This window comes from Quercus suber, unplaced genomic scaffold (assembly GCF_002906115.3).
Source record: "Quercus suber isolate HL8 unplaced genomic scaffold, Cork oak 2.0 scaffold_31, whole genome shotgun sequence".
Taxonomy (NCBI): domain Eukaryota; kingdom Viridiplantae; phylum Streptophyta; class Magnoliopsida; order Fagales; family Fagaceae; genus Quercus; species Quercus suber.
The window spans coordinates 1824024-1847459 of record NW_027069496.1 but is presented as its reverse complement, the minus strand read 5'-3'; the positions used below and the strand labels follow the sequence as shown (position 1 = coordinate 1847459).

Here is a 23436-nt window from a genome sequence, read left to right as displayed (position 1 = left end):
AAATAGGTCTATCTAGTGCTTGCCACCTTCTATTTAGTCATGTTTTGTAAGGTCTTTTTAAATAATCTTTCATAAATTGGAAGGTCTTCTTTTTTCTATTTTTAAAGGGCCTCAATAAAGTTGCAATGAGTACAGTTAAACAACTTTGTAAACAATGAGATGCACCTATGTCTCGGAGTGGTTTTCACTTGTTATTGTATAATCATTGTATCCTATGACATTTCAACATTGGTTTTTTTTTTTTAAGATTTAATCACTCCATCAAGAATATGATTACTGCTAATTTTCATTCAAACAGTGAATGGCTTTTAAGTAAAATTGAAAATTTGTAGTTGGTAGAGATTTTTATCTGTTTTATAATAACTGTTAGTTTAAGACTTTTTATTTTTTGGTGGGATACTCTCTTGATATCATCCCTCTTATCCATATTACATTATCCACAACAGGCAGCCTTTTGGAACCTAAAGTTTCTCTTCTCTACCAACATGTTCATATGGCCCCAAAAGAATAAATTTCATTACATTACTAGATTTTGTACGTCATTTTATTCATAATTCCAAAGATATGTTAATTGGAGATCTAATAAGGCATGTGTGCACTATTAAATCCAGTTGTAACTATTCTTTTGAAACTCTCTCTCTCTCTCCCCCATGAATTGAAGCTCTTCTCCCTCATCAAATGTGTAGCTTCTTGGCACTACTAATAAAAAAATCCTCAATTTTCCCAACAAACAGTCCAATGAGCAATAGTGTGGGTTTAGGAATTACACTTTCTAACTACATTTAAGCTTGCGAACATTAGCATGAAGTTGATGCTAAGCTAGTATCCACTATTAGTGGTTCTATGGACCAGTGAGATATGCATAGAGAACCTTGGATTCGTTGAATTTCATTTAGTTCATTTCCCTCCATCAAAACCTTTCCAAAACAAAGCTTTGAGTGCTGCTCTTTCTTCTGCTATAAGAGGACCATCCATCCATCCAGCCTTATTAGCTTAATACAAACCAAATAATGTCATTCTTATGGTCATGGACATCTGTCGCAACTCATATTTGGTTGTTTGTTAACGTTCGATCAAAATTAACTTTGACAAAAGGGGGAGGAAGAGGTATACATGTTCTGGTACCTTTGTACCTCATTAGTGGATTCCCAGGCTTGCAAACGAGTTTTTATAGGTTGAGATGTGCTCCCTGCCTTGGATCAGTCATAGTCCTATGTACCATCTGTCTATTCCTTTGCATCCAGATTACATCACAGCATATGGTTGCATACATTGATAAATTTCTTACCTCTCCCAGTGGGACCTCGATGGAGCTTTTTGGATTAAACACTATTCAGATCCATTCATCCATAGATGACAGGTTGAGCTCTTCAATTCTAAAAGGTCGTTGGGGATTACCACAAATTCTGAGTCACTAGGCACTTGTGCTGCTACAGGTAACTGTGCCTGCCCAGAAACTGATGCTGAAGGTGGTGGCATTACAGCAGCTCCACCTTCAACTGGTGCAGATGCAGTAGCTGTAGTTATTGCAGCATGTGGTGGAAAGTGCCTGCCACCACCCTGGCCACGTCCCCTACCTCGAAAATGGCCCCGACCACCCCCTCTAAAGGGCCTACCACCCCTTCTACCTCCACCTCTATATGGAGATTGCCCAATCTGCAGAATAGTATTTGAGGATCAAGTGGACTATGTAATAATGTATTTGCTAGATTCTTTTTTGATCAGAGAGAAAACCAACTGACAAGCTTATTAAAAAAAAAAAATTAAAGATAAATCTGCAAAAATAGCAAATTAAGCATCAAGAAAGCAAGACAACAAAAAGTACATTACATGTAGCTTATATACATAAATGGAGTGACAATAAAACGTCAAAACACAAAATGGGTTATAAACGACCAGACTGAAATTTTCAATTAGTGACTTGAGGTGTGATTGTGCAAGACATCAGAAAAGTAAATAACCTGCTAAAGCAGACCAAAAATGTGAATTCATGATATATAAATTGGTAAAGATGCTGAAAACTTCATGCACTCAAGTTCACTAGAGCACAAATAAGAAATATATTATGACTAAACTAAAATGAAGTTTGTTGCAACAAGCAACAACCTTGAGCAGGCACTGACCTAGAAAACTGAGAATTAGTTCAACCAGGTAATGACAGTTGGCATTGTTCTTGAAAAATAAAAATAATAAAATAATTAACAAAAAAACATTTTCAAAATTATGAGAAACAAAGACATCAGAAAAGTAAATAACCTGCTAAAGCAGACCAAAAATGTGAATTCATGATATATAAATTGGTAAAGATGCTGAAAACTTCATGCACTCAAGTTCACTAGAGCACAAATAAGAAATATATTATGACTAAACTAAAATGAAGTTTGTTGCAACAAGCAACAACCTTGAGCAGGCACTGACCTAGAAAACTGAGAATTAGTTCAACCAGGTAATGACAGTTGGCATTGTTCTTGAAAAATAAAAATAATAAAATAATTAACAAAAAAACATTTTCAAAATTATGAGAAACATGCAGGCATTCATGCAAAGCAGCCATGAAGCTTTTTTAAGGCAGTATCTTTAAGGTCACTCCTATAAGTATTAGCAATGCAATGACAATTACAGAAACATGTACATGCAGATAATGTCTGGTAAGCAAAACATCTAATATGAAAAAAAACCAGGATCGCCATCCTCTAAGAGACCTTAAGCTCTAATTTCCAGGAAACTAAGCACCTAGAACTGCCTTTCAAGCCACAGCTAAAAACAGACAATAAAAAATAAAATAAAATAATTCTTATTTTGTGTTTGTAAACACTGGCTTTTTTAAATGCCCGTTTAGTCCTTACCTACCATAGATCCCTATGTTTGACATTACATCTTTGTTGAGTTAAAAGGAGAAATATGGAACTACACACACACACAGATACAAACACTGGGTGTATACTAGCATTCATCTCTATTTAAACTCTCTCTCTCTCACACACACACACACAAAAGAAACCTTATTTCTTTTGAATTTTTAGATAGGATTGAGGGAAAGGGCATTTATTGACAAAAAGATATTCAATCTTACACTTGATACAAGGTCCTTGTTGTACAGTTTGTTTCTTCAAAAACTAGAATTTTAATGAATAAAAGACCCACCAGAAACTCTTCACCAGATAATTATTTTATCCATTAAGATCAAAATTTTTAGCATCACCAAGATGCAGGTTGATCTAAAAAAATTCTTGGTAATCCTTATTAAGGGCCCTGAAAACAGGGTACCCAAGTCCCAAACAGATAACGAAACACCTGGTTCAAAACAGAACTGCAGTAAAGAATCATATCAGACACTGGGACCATTAAAATGAAACTATCCCTCCCTTGCTTAACTGTAAGATGCAACATGTAATTCAGTTGAAAATACAAGACAGTTAAGCTGAGGAACAAGCACAAAAGTGGCCCAATAAAATTTCAATTATGAGCCACAAACTAAATCAAATGATAACTATCAAACCCAACAATGTGAGTCAACAAAATGACAACACATGAATATGGGAAAGAAAGATCACTTGATTAGAGAAGCACATCAGCAAAGGATGACTTGTCCACACAAGCTCTAAAGCAACCAGCAAAGACCCGCCAATATGCTTCAATAATATGGCACTGAAAGCTACAGCCATAATTGCTTAGTAAGCTAATTGATGGACCCAATTGTCTTTATCTGGTCACTCTAGGGTTTTGTGGCCAAGTTTCACAACTATATGATTTGGAAGTTTTTAATGTCAAAGCTGAGAATTTAATACCTACTAGTCGCAGACCCGCGCGTTGCGCGTGGTTTTTTTTTTTATTTTTTTATTTTTTTTATGATTGTGTTATTATTTGAAATATTTTTGAATGTGTTACTACTTAAGTTGCATTATATATGTATACACAATATATTGTAGGATTTGTGATGATAGAAGGTATTGTCTTGGAATTAGATGTGGAATCATTTTATTTAACTTGCAATTAACTTGCAATTTTTAGCATAGCCTTTTCATTTTATTTATAATTAAAAGTTACAAATACTTGAAGAAACAATCCAATTTTTGAACTAAACACCCTACACAACCAAAAGATAATATAAAATTACTCAAGCATACCAAAAGATAATCAGCTATTTTAGGTTGGCATAACACGCTTGTACATTGAAGGAACCAAGCTTTGTTCAATAGCTATATTCTTTACACCATGGCAACAAGCTACCCACTAACACTTTTTGGTGATTTGGCTCAAAGACCCAATCAAATAGGTTTCACTAAAACTGGATGATACAAATATTCTAACAAGCATAAACATGACTAAATCCATAGTGTGTCCGTGTCAGACAGATATGCCAAAGACACACTTGCATGCATGTCTATGGTGTGTTGTCGTAGACACAATCACAACACAATGATGGGAAAAAAAAATCAATTTTTGTCACCTCTGAAATCAGATAGGCATGTTGACTCTCAAGGCTCAATAGTTGACACAAAAATCTGCTCTCATTCTCTCTCAAACTCTCTTGATCGGCCCTCTTTTAATTAATCGACAGGCCAGCTATCAGATCATCTTTATAAGTGCTTAGAATATAACATTTGATCACTCATCAGATAAGGTTTCATCTCTGTTGGCTGGTACTCTGGATACTAATTTACTATCTTCTTCGTTTCTCTAATGCTCTACTTTGGTCTATGTTAGAATTGTGTGGTTAAATGATTAAATTTACCATATCCAATAGATTAAGCTTTTGGGAAAATCGGCAATTTAATAGTCTAAAATCTTTGGACTATGGTCAACTCTCTTATCTGTTTCATGGTTTGACCAAAGTAATCTCTTATAATATCCTCTTGTCAGCTTTGTTATTAAACACCATTGCCCCCAGGGCCCACAAATATATTACATTATGAGTATGAATCTATTTCTTTGCTATTTTTTATTACTTTTAAATTTTTGGTCCTATTTATTTAACAAAAACCTAAGATAAATATGAAATCTGTCTAGAAATGTACAAAATAACCATAAAATATATATTAATTAATTGTTGTGTCTCCGCTGTGTTGTGCCCTAGTTTTTCAAGAATTTCTATGTCGTTGTGTCCCATGTCTAGCCAAGTATGTGTGATGTAGGAGACACGAGAAGATAAGAATTTTATTTAGTATTATTTAAGTTTGCAAGTCAATTGTATTTCTATGTTTTAGGTCCTAGGTCCTAGTAGTTTATTAAGCTATTAGTATTTTAATTTGGAAGCAAGGTTATTTTTGTAATAAGACAATTAGGGTTTCTTACGCCAATTAAAACTAGGGTTTAGCAATCCTTTATAACCAACCTATTGTAATACTTGTGGAGATAGTTGACATTTTAATAAATGAAAACAAAAAATGGCCTTTGGTCTCTTTGGTTTGGTGCTGACTCCAGTTCCACCTTGGGTACTAACTCCTAGTGCTTTTCTTGCTTGGTGCTAACTCCAAGCCAAGCCTAGATGCTAACTCCTAGGTCATATTATTCTACTATTCTTTTATTTTGTTCTGGTTGTCCTGCATCAGTTTTGGTATTTGGTATCAGAGTTTGAATGTGCTTTTGATCAACCTTCCATAGTGCTTGAAGATCTAAATCTTGGTGAAGTTGAAGAGGTTAAAACCACAATGCTTCCTATGGTTCATAAGGTTCAAGATGAGATTATGCTGACTCCACACATTGATTTTGTGATCCCAAAGGAGTTTGATGTTATGGAATTCAAGGTTTTTCTTTTCTCTATACTCCCTAAAGTGATTTTGGACTTGAAGCAAGTGTTCCTTGTCAGCATCCTAATCCTTCAATGCTTTAAAACTCGAGGTCGAGTTTTCTCCAACCAGAGAAAAATGAGGCGGAAGACGCAAGAAGATTTTTATTTAATATTATTTATGTTTGCAAGTCAATTGTATTTCTATGTTCAAAGTCCTAGTAGTTTATTAGGCTATTAGTATTTTAATTTGGAAGCAAGGTTATTTTTGTAATAAGGCAATTAGGGTTTCCTACACCAATTAGAACTAAGGTTTAACAATCCTTATAAGCAACCTATTGTACTCCTTGTGGAGATAGTTGATATATTGATAAATGAAAAAAAAAAAAAAAATTGGCCTTTTGGTCTCTTTTGTCAGGTATTGATTCCAATTCCACCATAGGTGTTCACTCCTAGTAGTTTTCCTAGTTGGTGCTAACTCCAAGCCAGGCTTAGATGCTGACTCCTAGTTCATATCCCTTTATTTTACCACTGTTTTATTTTGTTCTGGCTGTCTTGCGTCAATGTGTATGTGCTTCGTAGCATACATCTTAAAAGATCTCAAGTGTGTATAAATTATATAAAATTATATTGTAAAGCATATAAAAAATCCTAAAACATCTAAACTATTTGTTAAAAGGACTACTGCTTTGGACTCAATTTTTTGGATGGACCATAATACCCTCAAATTCTCTTTATGAAATCTTTAAAAGTTTAATTAGGGTCAACTATGTAAAAATACTCGTATAAATAATGTGAAACATGCTTTGATACATTCAGAATCCCCTCAAAATTTAATTTAAGCATACAATTAGTCACAACATTCTCCCCAACAGGCTAATAAGATTTAGTGTGTGTGTGTGTGTGTGTGAGAGAGAGAGCGAGAGAGAGAGAGAGAGAGAGAGGAAGAAAGGAACTGGAAAACTCATAAAGCCAAAGCAAACAGAGAAGTTGATAATCATAAACTAATTCAGCACTTTAGCTAATTTGTTCATCAATGAACCAATTAAACAATTCCATGTACTTAAACCAAGTAATGATCAGGAAAACACCAGACACTCCACCAAATCTCACTCACTGTCAGGAATGGCACAATTTGGAGATCCCCTGGTGGAGAGGCAGTAGTCTCTCAGATTCATTTATTTACCTAGCTTCCTTCCTGGGCTCAATTTTTTTAGAAGAAGTGTAATTTGGCTCATGAAAACCTTGGAGGAGCTAGTATGGATGGATAGTTCATCAGAATTCCCAACAATGAGATAGGGTGAGAAAGCTTATGCGGCACCATAGTGAAGTTGCATATGATTTATGGATTGCCAGTCAGATGGGGAAGGTAGAAATAGATTTTCATGATTGGGAATTGGAGTCAATCTCTTCTTTTCTAGCTATTCGATACTCCAATATTCTTAGGTCAGAGGGGTGTGATCAGATGTGATGGAGATTGAGAGCGAATGGAGGCTTTACTGTTTGGTCTTATTATGTGGCTATCCAAGGTACTCCGAATATTTCTTTTCCTTGGAAGAGTATTTAGTGTTCCCAAAAAGGGTTTCATTTATTTGTTTGGAAAGCAGCTTGAGGGAAGATTCAAACATGTGATGGTTGGTGTTGCATGTGCCAATGCAGTGTGGAAACGGTTTGGCTCAGTAATGGCCAGTTTTATCAGTTTCAGCCAATTTGTGAACACCCCTATTGTTTGTACTTTCAGCCTTGTACCACCACTAAAGTCAGAAAAGAGATGCTCCTCTCATTGAGAATTAAGCTTTACCTTTGACCAGTGTTTGTTTCAAAACCTTCAGGGGTCAATTAATGGTTTATGCCATCTTCTTTGGGAAACAAATGAAGCAGAGAATAAATGAGGCAGGGTATTTTTGGATCGTACATTTAAGCTCGGTAGTAGAAGCATGACATCTTTGTGACTTTGCCATTGGTCGGGAAAAATTCATAATCCCAAGGCCCTTGGAGATAGGGTTATCTATATTATCTAGAAAGCAGGCCTTTATTCTCTGTTAGATTTAGTTACTTTAGAATTTAGATACAAATATCAGCAAATAAGGCTTCTTAAAGTATTCAGAAAAAGATGTCTGATGACACCTCAATCCCTCCCCTGGGCCTTATTTGTAAATCTATTTATCTAAATCTCACATTTTTCCTGCACAAACCTTATCAATATTTTGTCTGTTATTTAGATGCCCTCAAATTCTATAGCCTAATATATCTTGCCAATTTTATTTTTTTGATAAGTTCATATCTTGTCAATATCTTTGTCTCATTTAGATGTTCACAATTTCCCTTGAATGCTCCTTGGTTTCCATTTGCACACACACAAAAACACAGCCACATAAGTATGTATCGGGAGAATTATGCTAACATAGGTATTATAAGATTTTGGTAGAATATGCTATGCTACACTGACTCTGATTCCCAGCACTAAATTTTAGAATGTAGCAGACATCAAACCACACTGTAAGAAGCTGCTATTGCACTCCTGCACCACTAGGTCCACTACCAAGAGTCAAAAGCGAAGGACACTAGGTCCTGTAAAGAGACACTAAAATCATATTACCCCAAGGAATTCGGAAATATCCTCTTCATATAAGATTTATTCTCGAAAGGCTTGAAAAGACATTTGTTTTAGTAAGAACGCTTCAGCAGTTTTAAGAACTCCAATTTACAGATTGCGAATACACGAGCCTAATATAGAGTTCATATTTTGTTTTATTTCGTTCAAATTGTCTACATATACTTAGATGATTGACTTTCATTATCATTTCTAATACTTCTACCAATAACATTCACAATTCATACTAATTTCTACAAAAACCAAATGAGACCAAATACTCCACAAGTTGCCACCTACAAAGTCCACATGATATAAAACAAAACAAGCATTCAATTCTCGGTTTACCACTTTCCTCATCACGTGCAAACAATGTAAACCAAACAATCCCAAATTCTCCAAAGATGTAGTAATAAATAGACAAAGCTGTAGTAATAAAGAGAACCCATTACCGGAGGGTGCCCGGTGAACTGTGATAGCGCGGCGATGGCAGCTGTGGCGGCAGCCAGATTTAGCTGCGGCTGATTCTCCAAAGACCCTTGTGATTGGGATTGTGATTGTGATTGTGATTGTGGTGGGTAATACTCATTCCGCTGGCTCTGCAAATGGGGTGTCTGATCTGGTGGGACCCCTGGAGGGTGAATGGAACTGATGGGTTCTGCTGATTGGGACTGTTGGGCATATGAATTGGTGGTGGTGGTGGTGTTGTTGTTGTAATCATGGGATTGGTAACATTGGTAGTTTTGGTCATAGTGGTGAGTGTAGGAATAGTAGGATTGGGATAAGTGATCATAGGTTGGTTGAATTTGAGATGGGTCATAGGAAGAAGCTTGTTGTTGTTGTTGGTATTGGTTGTAGTCATAAGAATACACAACGTACACGCGGTGGCCAAATAGTAATTATGACACTGTATGGTTAATTTATGGGAAAGTGAATATATCAAATCCATCTGAAGAGAATTGCATTGAGGTTGAGGTTGAGGTTGAGGTTGAGGATGAGGGTTGGGATACAAATGGAAGGAGAACTTCGCCATCGACCAACCCATGCTAGACGTCCCCTAAAAATTGATGCTCTAAGTTTTTGGAAATGAGTGAGCATACGCATGCCCAGGCATACGTACACATACTTGATTCATGCGTACGCATACTTCTTAAAAAATCCTAATTTTGACTACTCTGTTAACCCAACTTTAAACAGTAATAATTTAATATAAATCTAAATTAGACAAAACATATGTTCAAATTGAAGATGAGGATGTTTGATTTCCAATGAAACAAATTGCACTCAAAAATATGTTGTGAATCAAAATTTATGGTCAAAACAGTGAGTAAATGTCATTTTTAGTATCGTTTTCATGCGTACACATACTTGATTCATGCGTACACATGCTCCCTAAAAAACTCTAATTTTGACCACTTTTTTAGCCCAATTTTAAACAGTAATAACTTAATATAAATCTAAATTAGACAAAACTTATGTTCAAATTGAAGATGAGGATGTTTGATTTCCAATGAAACAAATTGCACTCCAAAATTTGTTGTGAATCAAAATTTATGGTCAAAATAGTGAGTAAATGTCATTTTTAATATCATTTTCAAGCGATTTCAGCACAATTCAAAAATTTTGATTACTTCCAAACTATTAAAATAACTTCAATTACCTTTTGCAAGCATATCAAGCTTATCATTAGGTTTGGAGACTGTATTGGTATAGAAAGCACAGTATTTTAAGTTGTTTCATAATCATTTTTTTCAAAATCATTTTAAGTTTTTAACAAAATATATATCAATTATCCCAGTCAAAAAAATTGAAATGGTAAGAATTTCCTATAATCAATTTCAAGGGTAAAATCTGATGAAGTAAAGATCAGAGTGTCAGACCTTCTTCTTTATGGTAAAATTGACCTCATCTTCATATAATGAACTGATCAGTAGCCTTGTAGGGGACTATACTAGTAAGCCCATATAATAATAATAATAATAATATATAAAATAGTATGGAGCTAGAAAAATCTTAAGAGGAGCTAGAGAGTATATACACGCGCCCTGGAAAACGATGGGTACTTGCTGCCAGCTATAACTAATTCTTCTAATTGCTCAAAGCGAAACAAACCACGTAACAACTCTCTCTCTCTCTCCAAAATAATTTGGAAGGAAATTATTAGATCAAAATGAGACCAGGATGGGCAGTGAAGGCGATCTTAGTGATAATCATAACATCCATTTTGATCCTCCGCAACCAACCACACCGTCGGTGGATCTTCCGGTTGGGATTTGGCTTCCAATCTCCAAGCCTGGTCTTCTGCCACTACCTTTCACGTAGCTGATTCTTGTCCAGCTTTGGATGGCTTCGAATCTGATACCAACTCTGGAAACGAAGCTCCAAACCCTGGAGACGGCGAATAACCAATGGGTTTTATGATGAGGGTTCATCTTCAATCCCCAATACCTTTCTCAATGATGATACCAATGCTAGAGAAGGTTTGCCTCTTTCTATTTCTCTAAATTTAAAGGCTTATTCATAGGATTGTTGCTCAAGTATATATTGTGTTTCGAGTAAATACAAGAAGCATTTAATTTCTTTATTTCTTTTTCATTTATAATAATATTTGTCTGCTTGTAAGATTTTCTAAACAGTTTGATTTCCAATGAAACAAATTGCACTCAAAAATTTGTTGTGAATCAAAATTTATGGTCAAAACAGTGAGTAAATGTCATTTTTAGTATCGTTTTCATGCGTACACATACTTGATTCATGCGTACGCATGCTCCCTAAAAAATCATAATTTTGACTACTCTATTAGTCCAAATTTAAACAGTAATAACTTAATATAAATCTAAATTAGACAAAACTTATGTTCAAATTGAAGATGAGGATGTTTGATTTCCAATGAAACAAATTGCACTCAAAAATTTGTTGTGAATCAAAATTTATGGTCAAAACAGTGAGTAAATGTCATTTTTAGTATCGTTTTCATGCGTACACATACTTGATTCATGCGTACGCATGCTCCCTAAAAAATCATAATTTTGACTACTCTATTAGTCCAAATTTAAACAGTAATAACTTAATATAAATCTAAATTAGACAAAACTTATGTTCAAATTGAAGATGAGGATGTTTGATTTCCAATGAAACAAATTGCACTCAAAAATTTGTTGTGAATCAAAATTTATGGTCAAAACAGTGAGTAAATATCATTTTTAATATCTTTTTCAAGCGATTTCAGCACAATTCAAGAATTGTGATTACTTCCTAACTATTAAAATAGAGATAGGTTCAAGTTACACCCGGTGTAACTTCACAAGAGTTACACCTTTTGTGAACCATTGATTACTGTTAGATCTAAGGGTAAAAAAACACTCATAGTAATGTCATTATTACTCTCTAGAAATTAGTGATTTATGCATTAACTCTTTTTGTTAAAGAAAAAAAAAAAGAAAAAAAAAAGAGCATAGCATTAACTTTTTTTTTTCCTTCCATATCATCATCTTCTTCCTCTTGTCTTTCTTTTTGCACTATACTTTCAGGCCTCCACCATTCATAAAATTTATCATAAAATTTTCCAGCACCTTAGGACAAAATACTATTAATGCCAAAATGTAACAGCCTGTTCATTTGACTATTGGTATAGAGTGTTGAGTTTATATATATATATATATATGGGCAACCGTATGTCTCTTCCCCGTCACCTTCTCTCTTTGCCTGACATATATATAGTCAAGGTGGCATTTGGATTCCATCTTTTCAAAAAATGTATATATTTTGGTGTTAATATGTAAGAGTTGAAACTACTTCTATCAATTCTAATTAAGGCATTATTTTGCAACAACATAATCTGTTACAAATATTTACTATCTATTTCTTTTTATATAAACTCAACACTCTATACCAACAGTCAAACGAACAGGCTGTTGCATTTTGGCATTACAGTATTTTGTCTTAAGGTACTGGAAAATTTTATGAATGGTGGAGGCCTGAAAGTATAGTGCAAAAAGAAAGGTAAGGGGAAGAAGATGATGATATGGAAGAAAAAAATAAGAGTTAATGTTGTGGTTTCCTTTAATAAAAAGAGTTAATGTCTAAATCACTAATTTCTAGAGAGTAATAATAACACTACTATGAGTGTTTTTTGACCCTTAGATCTAATTGTAATCAATGGTTCACAAAAGGTGTAACTTTTGTGAAGTTACACCAGGTGTAACTTTTGTGAAGTTACACCAGGTGTAACTTGAACTCATCTCATTAAAATAACTTCAATTACTTTTTGCAAGCATATCAAGCTTATCATTAGGTTTGGAGACTGTATTGGTATAGAAAGCACGATATTTTAAGTTGTTTCATAATCATTTTTTTCATAATCATTTTAAGTTTTTAACAAAATATATATCAATTATCCCAGTCAAAAAAATTGAAATGGTAAGAATTTCCTATAATCAATTTCAACGGTAAAATCTGATGAAGTAAAGATCAGAGTGTCAGACCTTCTTCTTTATGGTAAAATTGACCTCATCTTCATATAATGAACTGATCAGTAGCCTTGTAGGGGACTATACTAGTAAGCCCATATAATAATAATAATAATAATATATAAAATAGTATGGAGCTAGAAAAATCTTAAGAGGAGCTAGAGAGTATATACACGCGCCCTGGAAAACGATGGCTACTTGCTGCCAGCTATAACTAATTCTTCTAATTGCACAAAGTGAAACAAACCACGTAACAACTCTCTCTCTCTCTCTCTCCAAAAGGCGGGAAAGAACTGATTGCACTGCTCATTCATGCCCACACACGTGACACACGCACACGTGTATATATATATCGATCAGTCACTCCATATATTTTTCTTTAACTGCTCTCTCTCTCTGATTCTTCTTCTTCAACCAATCGTAGCTTGCATAATCTCTCTCTCTCTCTCTTTCTCTCTCAGAGCAGGGACAAGAATCAGCTATTGTTTTGGTAATATTTACTTTACCTTTGATTTTTGATAGTTAAAAAGAATCCTTTAGTTGGTGATATATTTCAATTCAACGTGTGTGTGTATATATATTGAAAAGCGATTGTTGAGTGAGTTGAGTTGCGTGTATATATATATATATATGCCTCTTGAATGTTGAATATATATAACTCGATCTGAATTTGCGTGTATATACTATGGTTGAGCATGCATGCAGGAGGGAAAATAATTTGGAAGGAAATTATTAGATCAAAATGAGACCAGGATGGGCAGTGAAGGCGATCTTAGTGATAATCATCACATCAATTTTGATCCGTTGCGTCTTCGCAACCAACCACACCGTCGGTGGATCTTCCGGTTGGGATTTGGCTTCCAATCTCCAAGCCTGGTCTTCTGCCACTACCTTTCACGTAGCTGATTCTTGTCCCGCTTTGGATGGCTTCGAATCTGATAACAACTCTGGCAACGAAGCTCCAGACCCTGGAGACGGCGAATAACCAATGGGTTTTATGATGAGGGTTCAATCTTATTCTCTGTGTTCTATGGTTTTATTTTTTCAAATCAGAGCAATTGCAAACGAAAACTTTAAATATATACTGCAAAAACCTTGACAACAATGGTTGAAAAGAAACATGGGCAGCGAAAATATAAAGAGGGGAAAATATTTCAACAAAAAATTAATAAAAGCATAAATGAAATGACAGAGCATTATTTTTTTGGCACCACATAAATTAAATCAATTCATGAAGATCTCCAGAGATTTCTATTTAGAGCGAAAACTTATACACAAAACGAATTTAACCTAAATATCCAAAAGAAAAACCAAATTTAACACATATAACTGATTTTAAAAACCATTCTAACCCAAATTCCCTACTCGAAACTGAATCTAAACCAAAACTTGAATGCAATCCAATACAATCCAATCCAATCCAATCCAAATACCCAGACCTAAATCATATTTAAACCCAAATTTATAGAACCAAAAAACAGAGACGAACCGGTGGAGGATACGGGATCTGATGGTGGCAGAGGCTGATTGTCTTCTTAGATTTTCTCTTTTCTCTCTATGCCGGCCATACGAATCTCCACTGTGTCGCAGTATCGCTAGGTTTTTTTTTCTCCTTCCCTTTCTCTCTATCGCAGTATCGGCAGGGTTTTTTTTTTAGAGAGAGAAAATGTTAAGCGGAGTGATGAAGTTTTTTGATTTCATCACCTCTCTCTTTTTTTAAGGGATAAGCGGCTTGCTGTCTGAAAGTGAGCCTCTACAAACGCACCGTGCGATGTTTTAAGTTTTAAATCTATACGTGTCAGTTTTTTAGATAGGCTTTTTTCTTAACGTGGCAGAACCTTGTAAAAGCTTCTGCTATTATATATAGTATTAGATATTTGTCTTTTTATTCATCATATTTGTCTGCTTGTAAGATTTTCTAAACTTCAATTTTACCAAATAATGAATATGCTTGCTGCTTCTTGGTTGAGGTTGAGGAATTATTTAAGCACATGTTTTTATTTGCTTGTTTCTTTCTTTGTTACTTAGGAATATTTGAATTAATGATAATTTGAATGCCACAACTTTGTCATTGTTGAGATAACAATTGTACCTACTGATAAAACATCTTTATCCCTTAAGTTTTTGTGCTTAAAAATGATTCTCTAAAGCTTTAAATTAAATTTTCAAAGTAGTTTCGAGTCATGCGGTTGCCATTGGAAAAGAAGACAATCAGTAACTGATATGGAAGGGAGCCTCGCTTCTCCATAGTTAATGCTCAGATGGAAGAGCAAAACTCAGAGATATGGCTCTCATATGTGGGCTGCCCAGTGGAAGCTTGAACTTCCATTTAAATTCCTTATTTCCTTTGGAAACTACAAAATGATTGTCTTCCAATGATTAAGGAGTTAGCAAATAGGAATCTCTTCACTGATGCTTCTTGCCCTTCATGTGCTATAGAAAAGGAATGCTTGGATTACCTATTTAGTTGCCATTGGAAAAGAAGACAATCAGTAACTGATATGGAAGGGAGCCTCGCTTCTCCATAGTTAATGCTCAGATGGAAGAGCAAAACTCAGAGATATGGCTCTCATATGTGGGCTGCCCAGTGGAAGCTTGAACTTCCATTTAAATTCCTTATTTCCTTTGGAAACTACAAAATGATTGTCTTCCAATGATTAAGGAGTTAGCAAATAGGAATCTCTTCACTGATGCTTCTTGCCCTTCATGTGCTATAGAAAAGGAATGCTTGGATTACCTATTTATTACCTATAACTTAACTTGTGTGATGTGGTTCAGATCACCACTCACCATTAGAAGGTACTTGAGTCAAACTCAAGTCATGATTGTGTTGCTACTTGGCTGGAAAGTGTAAGGCCAGTGCAATCACTTCACTGTATTTTTTCAACAATTTTTGGGCTATTTGGATACATTGAAATAAAATAGCACATGAAAGAATAAGTTTTAATTCTAGATTTTGAAGTCCTAAGTCATAGTGCTTACCTTTATACTATTTGTAGGGATGCAACAAACATATGGGAAGTGGACACTCCTGTTAAACCACCTAATGTACTTTTCAACAGTTACCTTGGCAGTATAGCACGTGATCAGATGCTGAAGGTATGGATTCCTCTCTCTTTTCGTGATATGTCTATATGATGGTGTAAAACTTGTAGAGAATTTGGTAAATATAATTATTGTTGGATGGTTCATACGGTTGTATGTGTATTATTTTTCAATAAAGAAAAAAATGTTTTATGTTTATGCCACTGTGTCAAACTAAACTTTCTAGCATTTAATTGTAAGCTTCAATCTTTGAACTTTAATAAATATATAGATAGTGGGTTCAAGACACATGTTGCATATATATTGCGTAAATGATCCTTGGGTGTCTTCTTTAAAAGTTATTTAATAGGAATGCTTTCAAACCAATTCATTCAAAGATAAGTTTAAAACCATTTGTTTGGTTTTGAGAAAAGAAGATTGTCTTGAATAATCATGTTCTTATTTTTATGTAGGGGGGCAGGGGTGGGGCTGTAGTTTAAATGCTTTGTACATCCTAGTATTCTTTTAGCAGTACCTTGTGGCAGAGGGTGGAAAGATTGAAATGGCAGCTACTAGTGGGATGGTGGCTGGGTATGATGGTTTTAGCCTAGGGGTAGAGATGCTGATTGATGTAGGCATAAAAGCATGGGTATGATGTAGAGTCGTAAATTTTTATTCTGATTTTTAACATCCCTTAATGCTTGTGGAATGAGTATCAATTACTGGAAGAGAATTAGTTTGATTTTGAATACTATTATGAGCAGATTAGCTTGTGCAGGTCATAACAGATTAGTAATACTGTTATGTTGTAGTGCTTGCCACCTTCTATTTAGTCATGTTTCATAAGGTCTTTTTAAATAATCTTTCATAAATTGGAAGGTCTTCTTTTTTCTGTTTTTTTTTTTAAAGGGCCTTAGATAAAGTTGCAGTTAGTATTTTTAAACAACTTTGTAAACAATGAGATGCATCTATGTCTTGGAGTGGTTTTCACTTGTGACTGTATAATCATTGAATACCTATGACATTTCAACATTGGTCTTTTTTTTTTTTTTTTTAAGATTTAATCACTCCATCAAGAATATGATTACTGCTAATGTTCATTAAAACAATGATGGTTTTTAAGTAAGATTGAAATTTGTAGTTTCTGGGTAGCAGTTTCTGTATCTGTTTTAAATAATCGTTGTAGTTTAAGAACTTTTTATTTATTTTGGTGGGATACTCTCTTGATATCATCCCTCTTATCCAAATTACATCATCCACAATAGCCAGCCTTTTGGAACCAAAAGTTTCTCTTCTTAATTGCACCAAAAAGGAATAAATTTCATTACATTACTAGATTTTGTACATCATTTTATTCATAATTCCAAAGATATGTTAATTTGGAGATCTGATAAGGAATGAGTGCACTATAAAATCCAGTAGTCACTTATTCTTTTGAAAGCTCTCTCTTCCTCATGAATTGAAGCTCATCTCCCTCATCAAAAGCGTTGCTTCTTGGCGCTACTAATAAAAAAAATCCTAATTTTCCGTGTATTCTGTTCAAAGCCTTGGTAATCAGTCTTCTTCGTGGAGAAAGCGAATTTTCTTTGATTCACAATCCTTTCTTTGAAAGTTGCAATGGAACACTAGCTTTCTCCTCTTTGATTGTGCAATCACTTCTAGTTTTGGGGCCACCTCAAGAATTGATCTTCATCTTCAACATTATTTTTTATTATTTATTGATTCCATCCAATAAATTATCCATTTATAGTTTTTGGTAAATGTTGTCCTAACTAAAAAGTTTTGACTTTGAAGATATTTAACGCCCCTCAACTATATTTATGACGAGTATTAGTATACTAGGAACACTTTGGCCTATTCACTTGACTACCCACTCCAAGTCTCAGTCTTGAGTCCTGCTAATGTGAGTATAGTAAGGACTCCAAATAATAATATATACCATGCACAGAGCATCTATATTTTCTGTGTTAAGGCATGGAAAACCACATCAAAGTGAAAAGAGAAAACCAGTAAAGGATTCTAATATGCCCAAACAAGCTCTATAGCAATTGAAGAAGACACCGTGACATTGGGAGACAATTATACCATAGGAAGCAACATTTTAATAGCAAAGAAAATGTCCAAAGAGTTGAATTTTAAAAGGAAGCCAATAGGGTATTAGTTTAGTTATGGGAATAATTTCCTCAATGTTACAAAGCAGAGTCCAATGAGCTATAGTGTGGGTTTAGGAATTACACTTTCTAACTACATGTAAAGCTTGCCAACAATAGCATGAAGTTGATGCCAAGCTAGTATCCACTATTAGTGGTTCTATGGACTAGTGAGATCTGCATAGAGAACTTTGGGTCGTTGAATTTCATTAAGTTCATTTCCCTCCATCAAAACCTTTCTAAAACAAAGCTTTGAGTGCTGTTCTTGCTTCTACTATAAGAGGACCATCCATCCATCCTTATTAACTTGATACAAAACAATTAATGTCATTCTTATGATCATGGCCATCTGTCGTAACACATGTTTGGTTGTTTGTTAAAGCTGCATCAAAATTAACTTTGACAAAAGGGGGAGGAAGAAGTGTTCATGTTCTGGTACCTTTGTACCTCAGTAGTGGATTCCCAGGCTTGCAAATGAGTTTTTGTAGTTTGAGATGTGCTCCCTGCATTGGATCAGTCGTAGTCCTACGTACCATCTGTCTATTCCTTTGCATCCAGATTACATCACAACATATGGTAGCACACATTGATAAATTTCTTGCCTCTTCTAGTGGGACCTTCATGGAGCTTTTTGAATTGAACACTATTTGGATCCATTCCTCCATAGATGACAGGTTGAGCTCTTAAATTCTAAAAGGTCGTTGGGGATGACCACAAATTCCGAGTCACTAGGCACTTTAAGAATAGGTGCTTTATGGACTCTTGGGCTGCATTACACATTTGCAGTTTAGGTCTTCTATTGAAAATATCAGGCTTAGCATCACTTTTGTTATGGGAACCAACATTAAGGTTATAGTTCTTACCCCGTTTCTATCTTTGTCTGTCAGTGTGCTCCATTCCATTTTTCCATCATTGTTCTATTGATGCACTCCATACGTCATGACAAAATTATCATTGTTCTGTTGATGTACAACATACATCATGACGAAATCAATAAAAAATAGCTGTATAATAATTTATTTTCCTTCTTTTTCCAAGCAACCAATCGTTGAGACTTGGCACACGGTGGTGATTGTGGCAGTGGCAATGCCGCAACTGCAAGGTTGAGACTTAGAGAGAGCAAAGCATGTTGATGGAGGAGAGAGATTTAAGATTTTGAAATATTCAGATAAGATGGGTTTGATGAGTTAACTCACTGTTTATTGTCTAACAACATTTTTCAGAGTCAAGTGCTTTAAATTTTAATTGATGTGCCACTTTTTACACCCTTGATTTATTTTAGATGCATCATAAAACTTGTGTTATCACCTCCACCATCTCCCAATCCTGATATTCAGCAATCCTTCATAACCTTAACGATGATCTTTGTTATGGGGTCTCAGGAACGATGCTCTACACAATGGGGGCCAACCTTGCATTAAGAGGTCCAGCAGGAGAATCTAGGAAAGAGCACAAGAGTTCTCCCTTCTCTCACTGCCGACCTTCTACAACATGAACTTGCAGCCACTTTATTCATGTATAAACATCACGAACACTTAGCCATGGAATTCAATTGAATCAAGTAACAAGAAATATTCATTGCCAAATAAAAATCAGTACATGAAATCACAACTTACATAAAATTGAAGGCAGAATCGGTTTAGGTAGAATAGGTTAGTCTTGCACCAAAGTTTCTTTCTCTCTTTTTATTTTTAGCTCTCTCATATTTTGGCCGATTACACACTGTTTTTGCCCGAAACATGGAAGCCAAGACACAATTTGTGGCTGGTTACATGAAAAAGGAGGATGTGGCATGTTAAGGAGGAGGTGTCATACTGTCATATGGTGGCAATGTTTGTTGTACAAGAAGTAGGTGGTGCCAAGAAATAAGGCTGGTGGTGTGAAAGGGAAAAGCATGAGGCGCCATGGGCTGGAAACTTAAATCTTTGTTTGAAATATGGTACTTAAGTTTCTTCTTAATTGCACTAAGTCCCCTGCCTTTCAAGATATTCTGCAACATCACCCTTATCACTCTTGTTTATCTTCCACATCAATTTAGTAAATGTCTTCTTTCAATTTTAATCACCATTTACTTAAGATATTACATGATGACCTTTAATGAAATAATGCACACATTGGTTCATTATATCACAATTATTATTGCACATATTGGTTTTCAATTGCCCTTACATTGTAGCATTATTTGAGCATTATTTGAGACACTGCCAACGATTATGTTCTGTTGTGGCATTTTCTATTTAATGGGTCGGTTGGTGTATAATATATTGAGATCTTCTTTTCAAATTCCAAATAAAATGTTCAATGCCACTTGTTTGAGGAGAAATGTTAGTTTATAATATATTTTCCATACATATTCACCTTTGAATAATCTAAAATCAAGGACCATCATTGTATTTATGGTTTTAGCCTTAATAAAGGATATTTGCCTCTCTAATTAGTCTACTATGAGGCCTACATACCCTATGCTACATATTCAACCTCTTCTCTTGTATTAGGTTGAACAAAAAACACACCTAAACAATTTCATCTACAACCACACCTAAACTCATACCCAATTTCATAACTTACTTGGATGTCATTTTGTGATTAGATTTCAGCATTTTAATTTATATGTTTTAATATTAACAATTTAACATTAAGTGTTGGGAATTCAAATAAGAGCCTTATGGCTCAATAACACTATCTAGTTCCCTTATTAAGGAGAGCTGTAGTTCAAAATTTTCTTCTCCCCTTATTTTAAGTTTTTTTTTTTTTTTTTTTTTTAAGAAATATTTTTTTTAATATAAAAAAGTTTTTGAATTTAGAATTATCAAAATTTACCAAATTTGGGCATCTTGGCTCTCGCATCCATTCTCTCCAAATATCCTAGAAGTTACAAATCTTCAAAGAGAGATCAATGAAAGAGTAACATTATCACAAATGAGTAATGAGTTTAGAATAAGAAAAACCCACATTGACTATTTTGAGCCCTATGATAAAATTCTTCATAGAGATGCACACAAAACGTATTTAATGTCATACTTCCTAATTGTATAAAACACCAAACTTTTTTTTTTTTTTTTTTTTTGAGAAAGTATAAAACACCAAACTGATTAGGTAATATTTGCCAAGCAGATTAATCAAAAAAAAAAAAAAAAAAAAAAAAAAAAACACCACAACTGTTGTGTCAAGACATAAAACCTACAATGTTGCACAATGATATCATTAAAACAAAATCAAATGAACCAACCCATCAATCAGCTTATCAATTAACCACATCAACAAGCCCAACCAACCCAACTCAATAGATTAGTTAAAGTGTCTTTACTCTAACTCTTTACGCCAAAAAGTGAAATCTCTGTTCCGCCGAAAACATGCTCCAAACAAGAGATTCTCGTCCACAACCTCTGATCCTCCGACCATGGAAGAGTCATCTCCCGGACAACATCGTACTGAACATTTTGTCAAGGCTACCAGTCAAGTCACTCCTAAGATTTAGGTGCGTTTGCAAAACCTGGGACTCCTCAATCACTGCTCCTAATTTCATTTCCACACACCTTAATAACAACAATGATCATGATCATGCTTGTCTCATACAAACTTGTATTCAATATAATTCTTCTAAGATACCAAAAGTTTGTAAGGTTCTTTGTTGTGACCGCATGTTGGATTGGGTTTTTGAGTATTCAGTTCCCTCTGCTTTTGATTTAAACATGTCTGAAATGGTCAGTTCGTGCAATGGTTTAGTGTCTCATACAACATGCAAATCATTCCAATACTGACGATGCTATATATTTGTGGAACCACATGGGAAATGCTAATGGATACGCTTAAGCCAATGGTTAATAATTTATTTTTTTTAAAAAAATTATGAAAAATGAAAAAAAAAAAAAATTTAATGTTTTGACAGTTTTTTTTGTATTTTCTATTAAAATGGTGTCAAAATTATCTTAAAATGGATTGTTAACCATTGTCCTGAGGGCACCCGTTAGTATAAACCTTAGAAAATTTAAGACATTGCCTGATTCATATTTAAGCAACTATTTTTCTAGCGACCAAGAAATTTGGGTTTCCACCGGGTTTGCTTATCAATCCAAGACAAATGACTACAAGGTTGTAAAGCTTTGGAGTACTCCAGTTGTGGCTGAGGTTTACACATTAAACTCAGACTCATGGAGAAAGGTTGAAATCTCATTAAGATCAAAATATGATTTGTTAGTTGTGGTCTTTGATATCAACTTGTTTTCATCTGCTCAATTTGTTAGTGGGGCTTTGCATTGTTGGCTGAATGTGAAAGGGAAGGGGATTCCTAGATCAAAATATGATTTTGTCATTTTGATGTCGATAATGCCTGATGGAGATAAATTGCATGAGCAAAGTGTCTTTGTGTTCAAGGGAAATTTGGCTTTCATAACATATGGATACCCCAAAAATGACAACAGAGAACTATCAGACTCACAATGCTTTATTTGGGTAATGAGGGATTATGGTGTACATGAATCTTGGAATAAACTTTTTTCTATCCGGTTTGAAAATGTTGATATAGGTTTCTATGGTTGCACTGGGCATGGTGAACTTCTACTTGACAAGAAAGTCAAGGAAGAATTTAATGACGATGAAACTAAAATACATTATTGCAATGAGTCTATGATTATTTCAAATGACACTGCAATTGTTTCACTTGACCCTAAAACTTTACAGGACAAGGATCTTGGTATCCTACGATATGTTACACATGGTTACTACGTTTAGGGAAAGCCTTGTGTTACTTGATGGAGCAACCAACTATCCAAATAAGAAGTGGAATCATTAGCGATAATCATTTTATTTTGTTAGGTAAGTGGGATGCAAATGAGACCATTATCATGTTGTTTCCTTTGGTATCATTTTGTTTTGAGTAGGCCTAAGTGTACTGATATGATGTAGGTGAATTTAATTCAGATGTATATTAACCCTTTATGCTTGTGGCGATTTCATGAAAGAAAATAGAACATTTTAATTCAGACTTTTTGTTTGTCTCTCTAATGATGTTGCAAAATATTTAGAGATCTTACTTCAATCCAAAAAAATAAAATAAAAATGGAACAAAGAGGAGAGTAGAAAAGAAGCCCTATGATGAGAATGTTCAAAATGGGATGTGGAAGTTCTTATGTGGTGAGCATAAGCCCAGCAAAGGTCTTGTGCTTGGTTCCTTAATCAAAATGATATATCTTTCTAGTGGCTGCATTACATCTGCTATGCAATTTTAGCTGTATCTCTTCTCATGAGTTTGCATTTTCTCATTCCCCTGAGAGAAAAATTAAATTGAGATAACACATAGTCTTTGAAAATGATTTAAAGCTTTGTGATCACTTTATACTTCATAATTTGCATCACTTTATATTGATTGCACCAAGGCATAAGATACATACTCCATCGAAATTTCAAAACTCATTCCTCACATGACCATATTTCGTCCTACTTGTAAAGCAGATATCTAACGAAAATCAATAT

General features: G+C 34.6%; 1 protein-coding gene across 3 annotated transcripts in view; it reads left to right on the top strand.

Annotated features, from left to right (window-relative positions):
• The window catches only part of LOC112005336 (TMV resistance protein N), a 35968-nt gene extending 16412 nt beyond the window's left edge, over positions 1–19556 (top strand). Inside the window, exons 6-7 of one of the 3 annotated variants that reach the window (XM_065770450.1) lie at positions 15790–15889; positions 19347–19556. In XM_065770450.1, coding sequence (XP_065626522.1) covers positions 15790–15889; positions 19347–19385 — 139 coding nt within the window. In that variant the 3' untranslated portion in view covers positions 19386–19556. Of the gene's footprint in view, positions 1–15789; positions 15890–16287; positions 16820–19002; positions 19151–19346 lie in introns of those variants that run through there. The other 2 variants (XM_065770449.1, XM_065770451.1) reach the window with 2 other exon arrangements.
• Positions 19557–23436: the final 3880 nt, after the last annotated feature.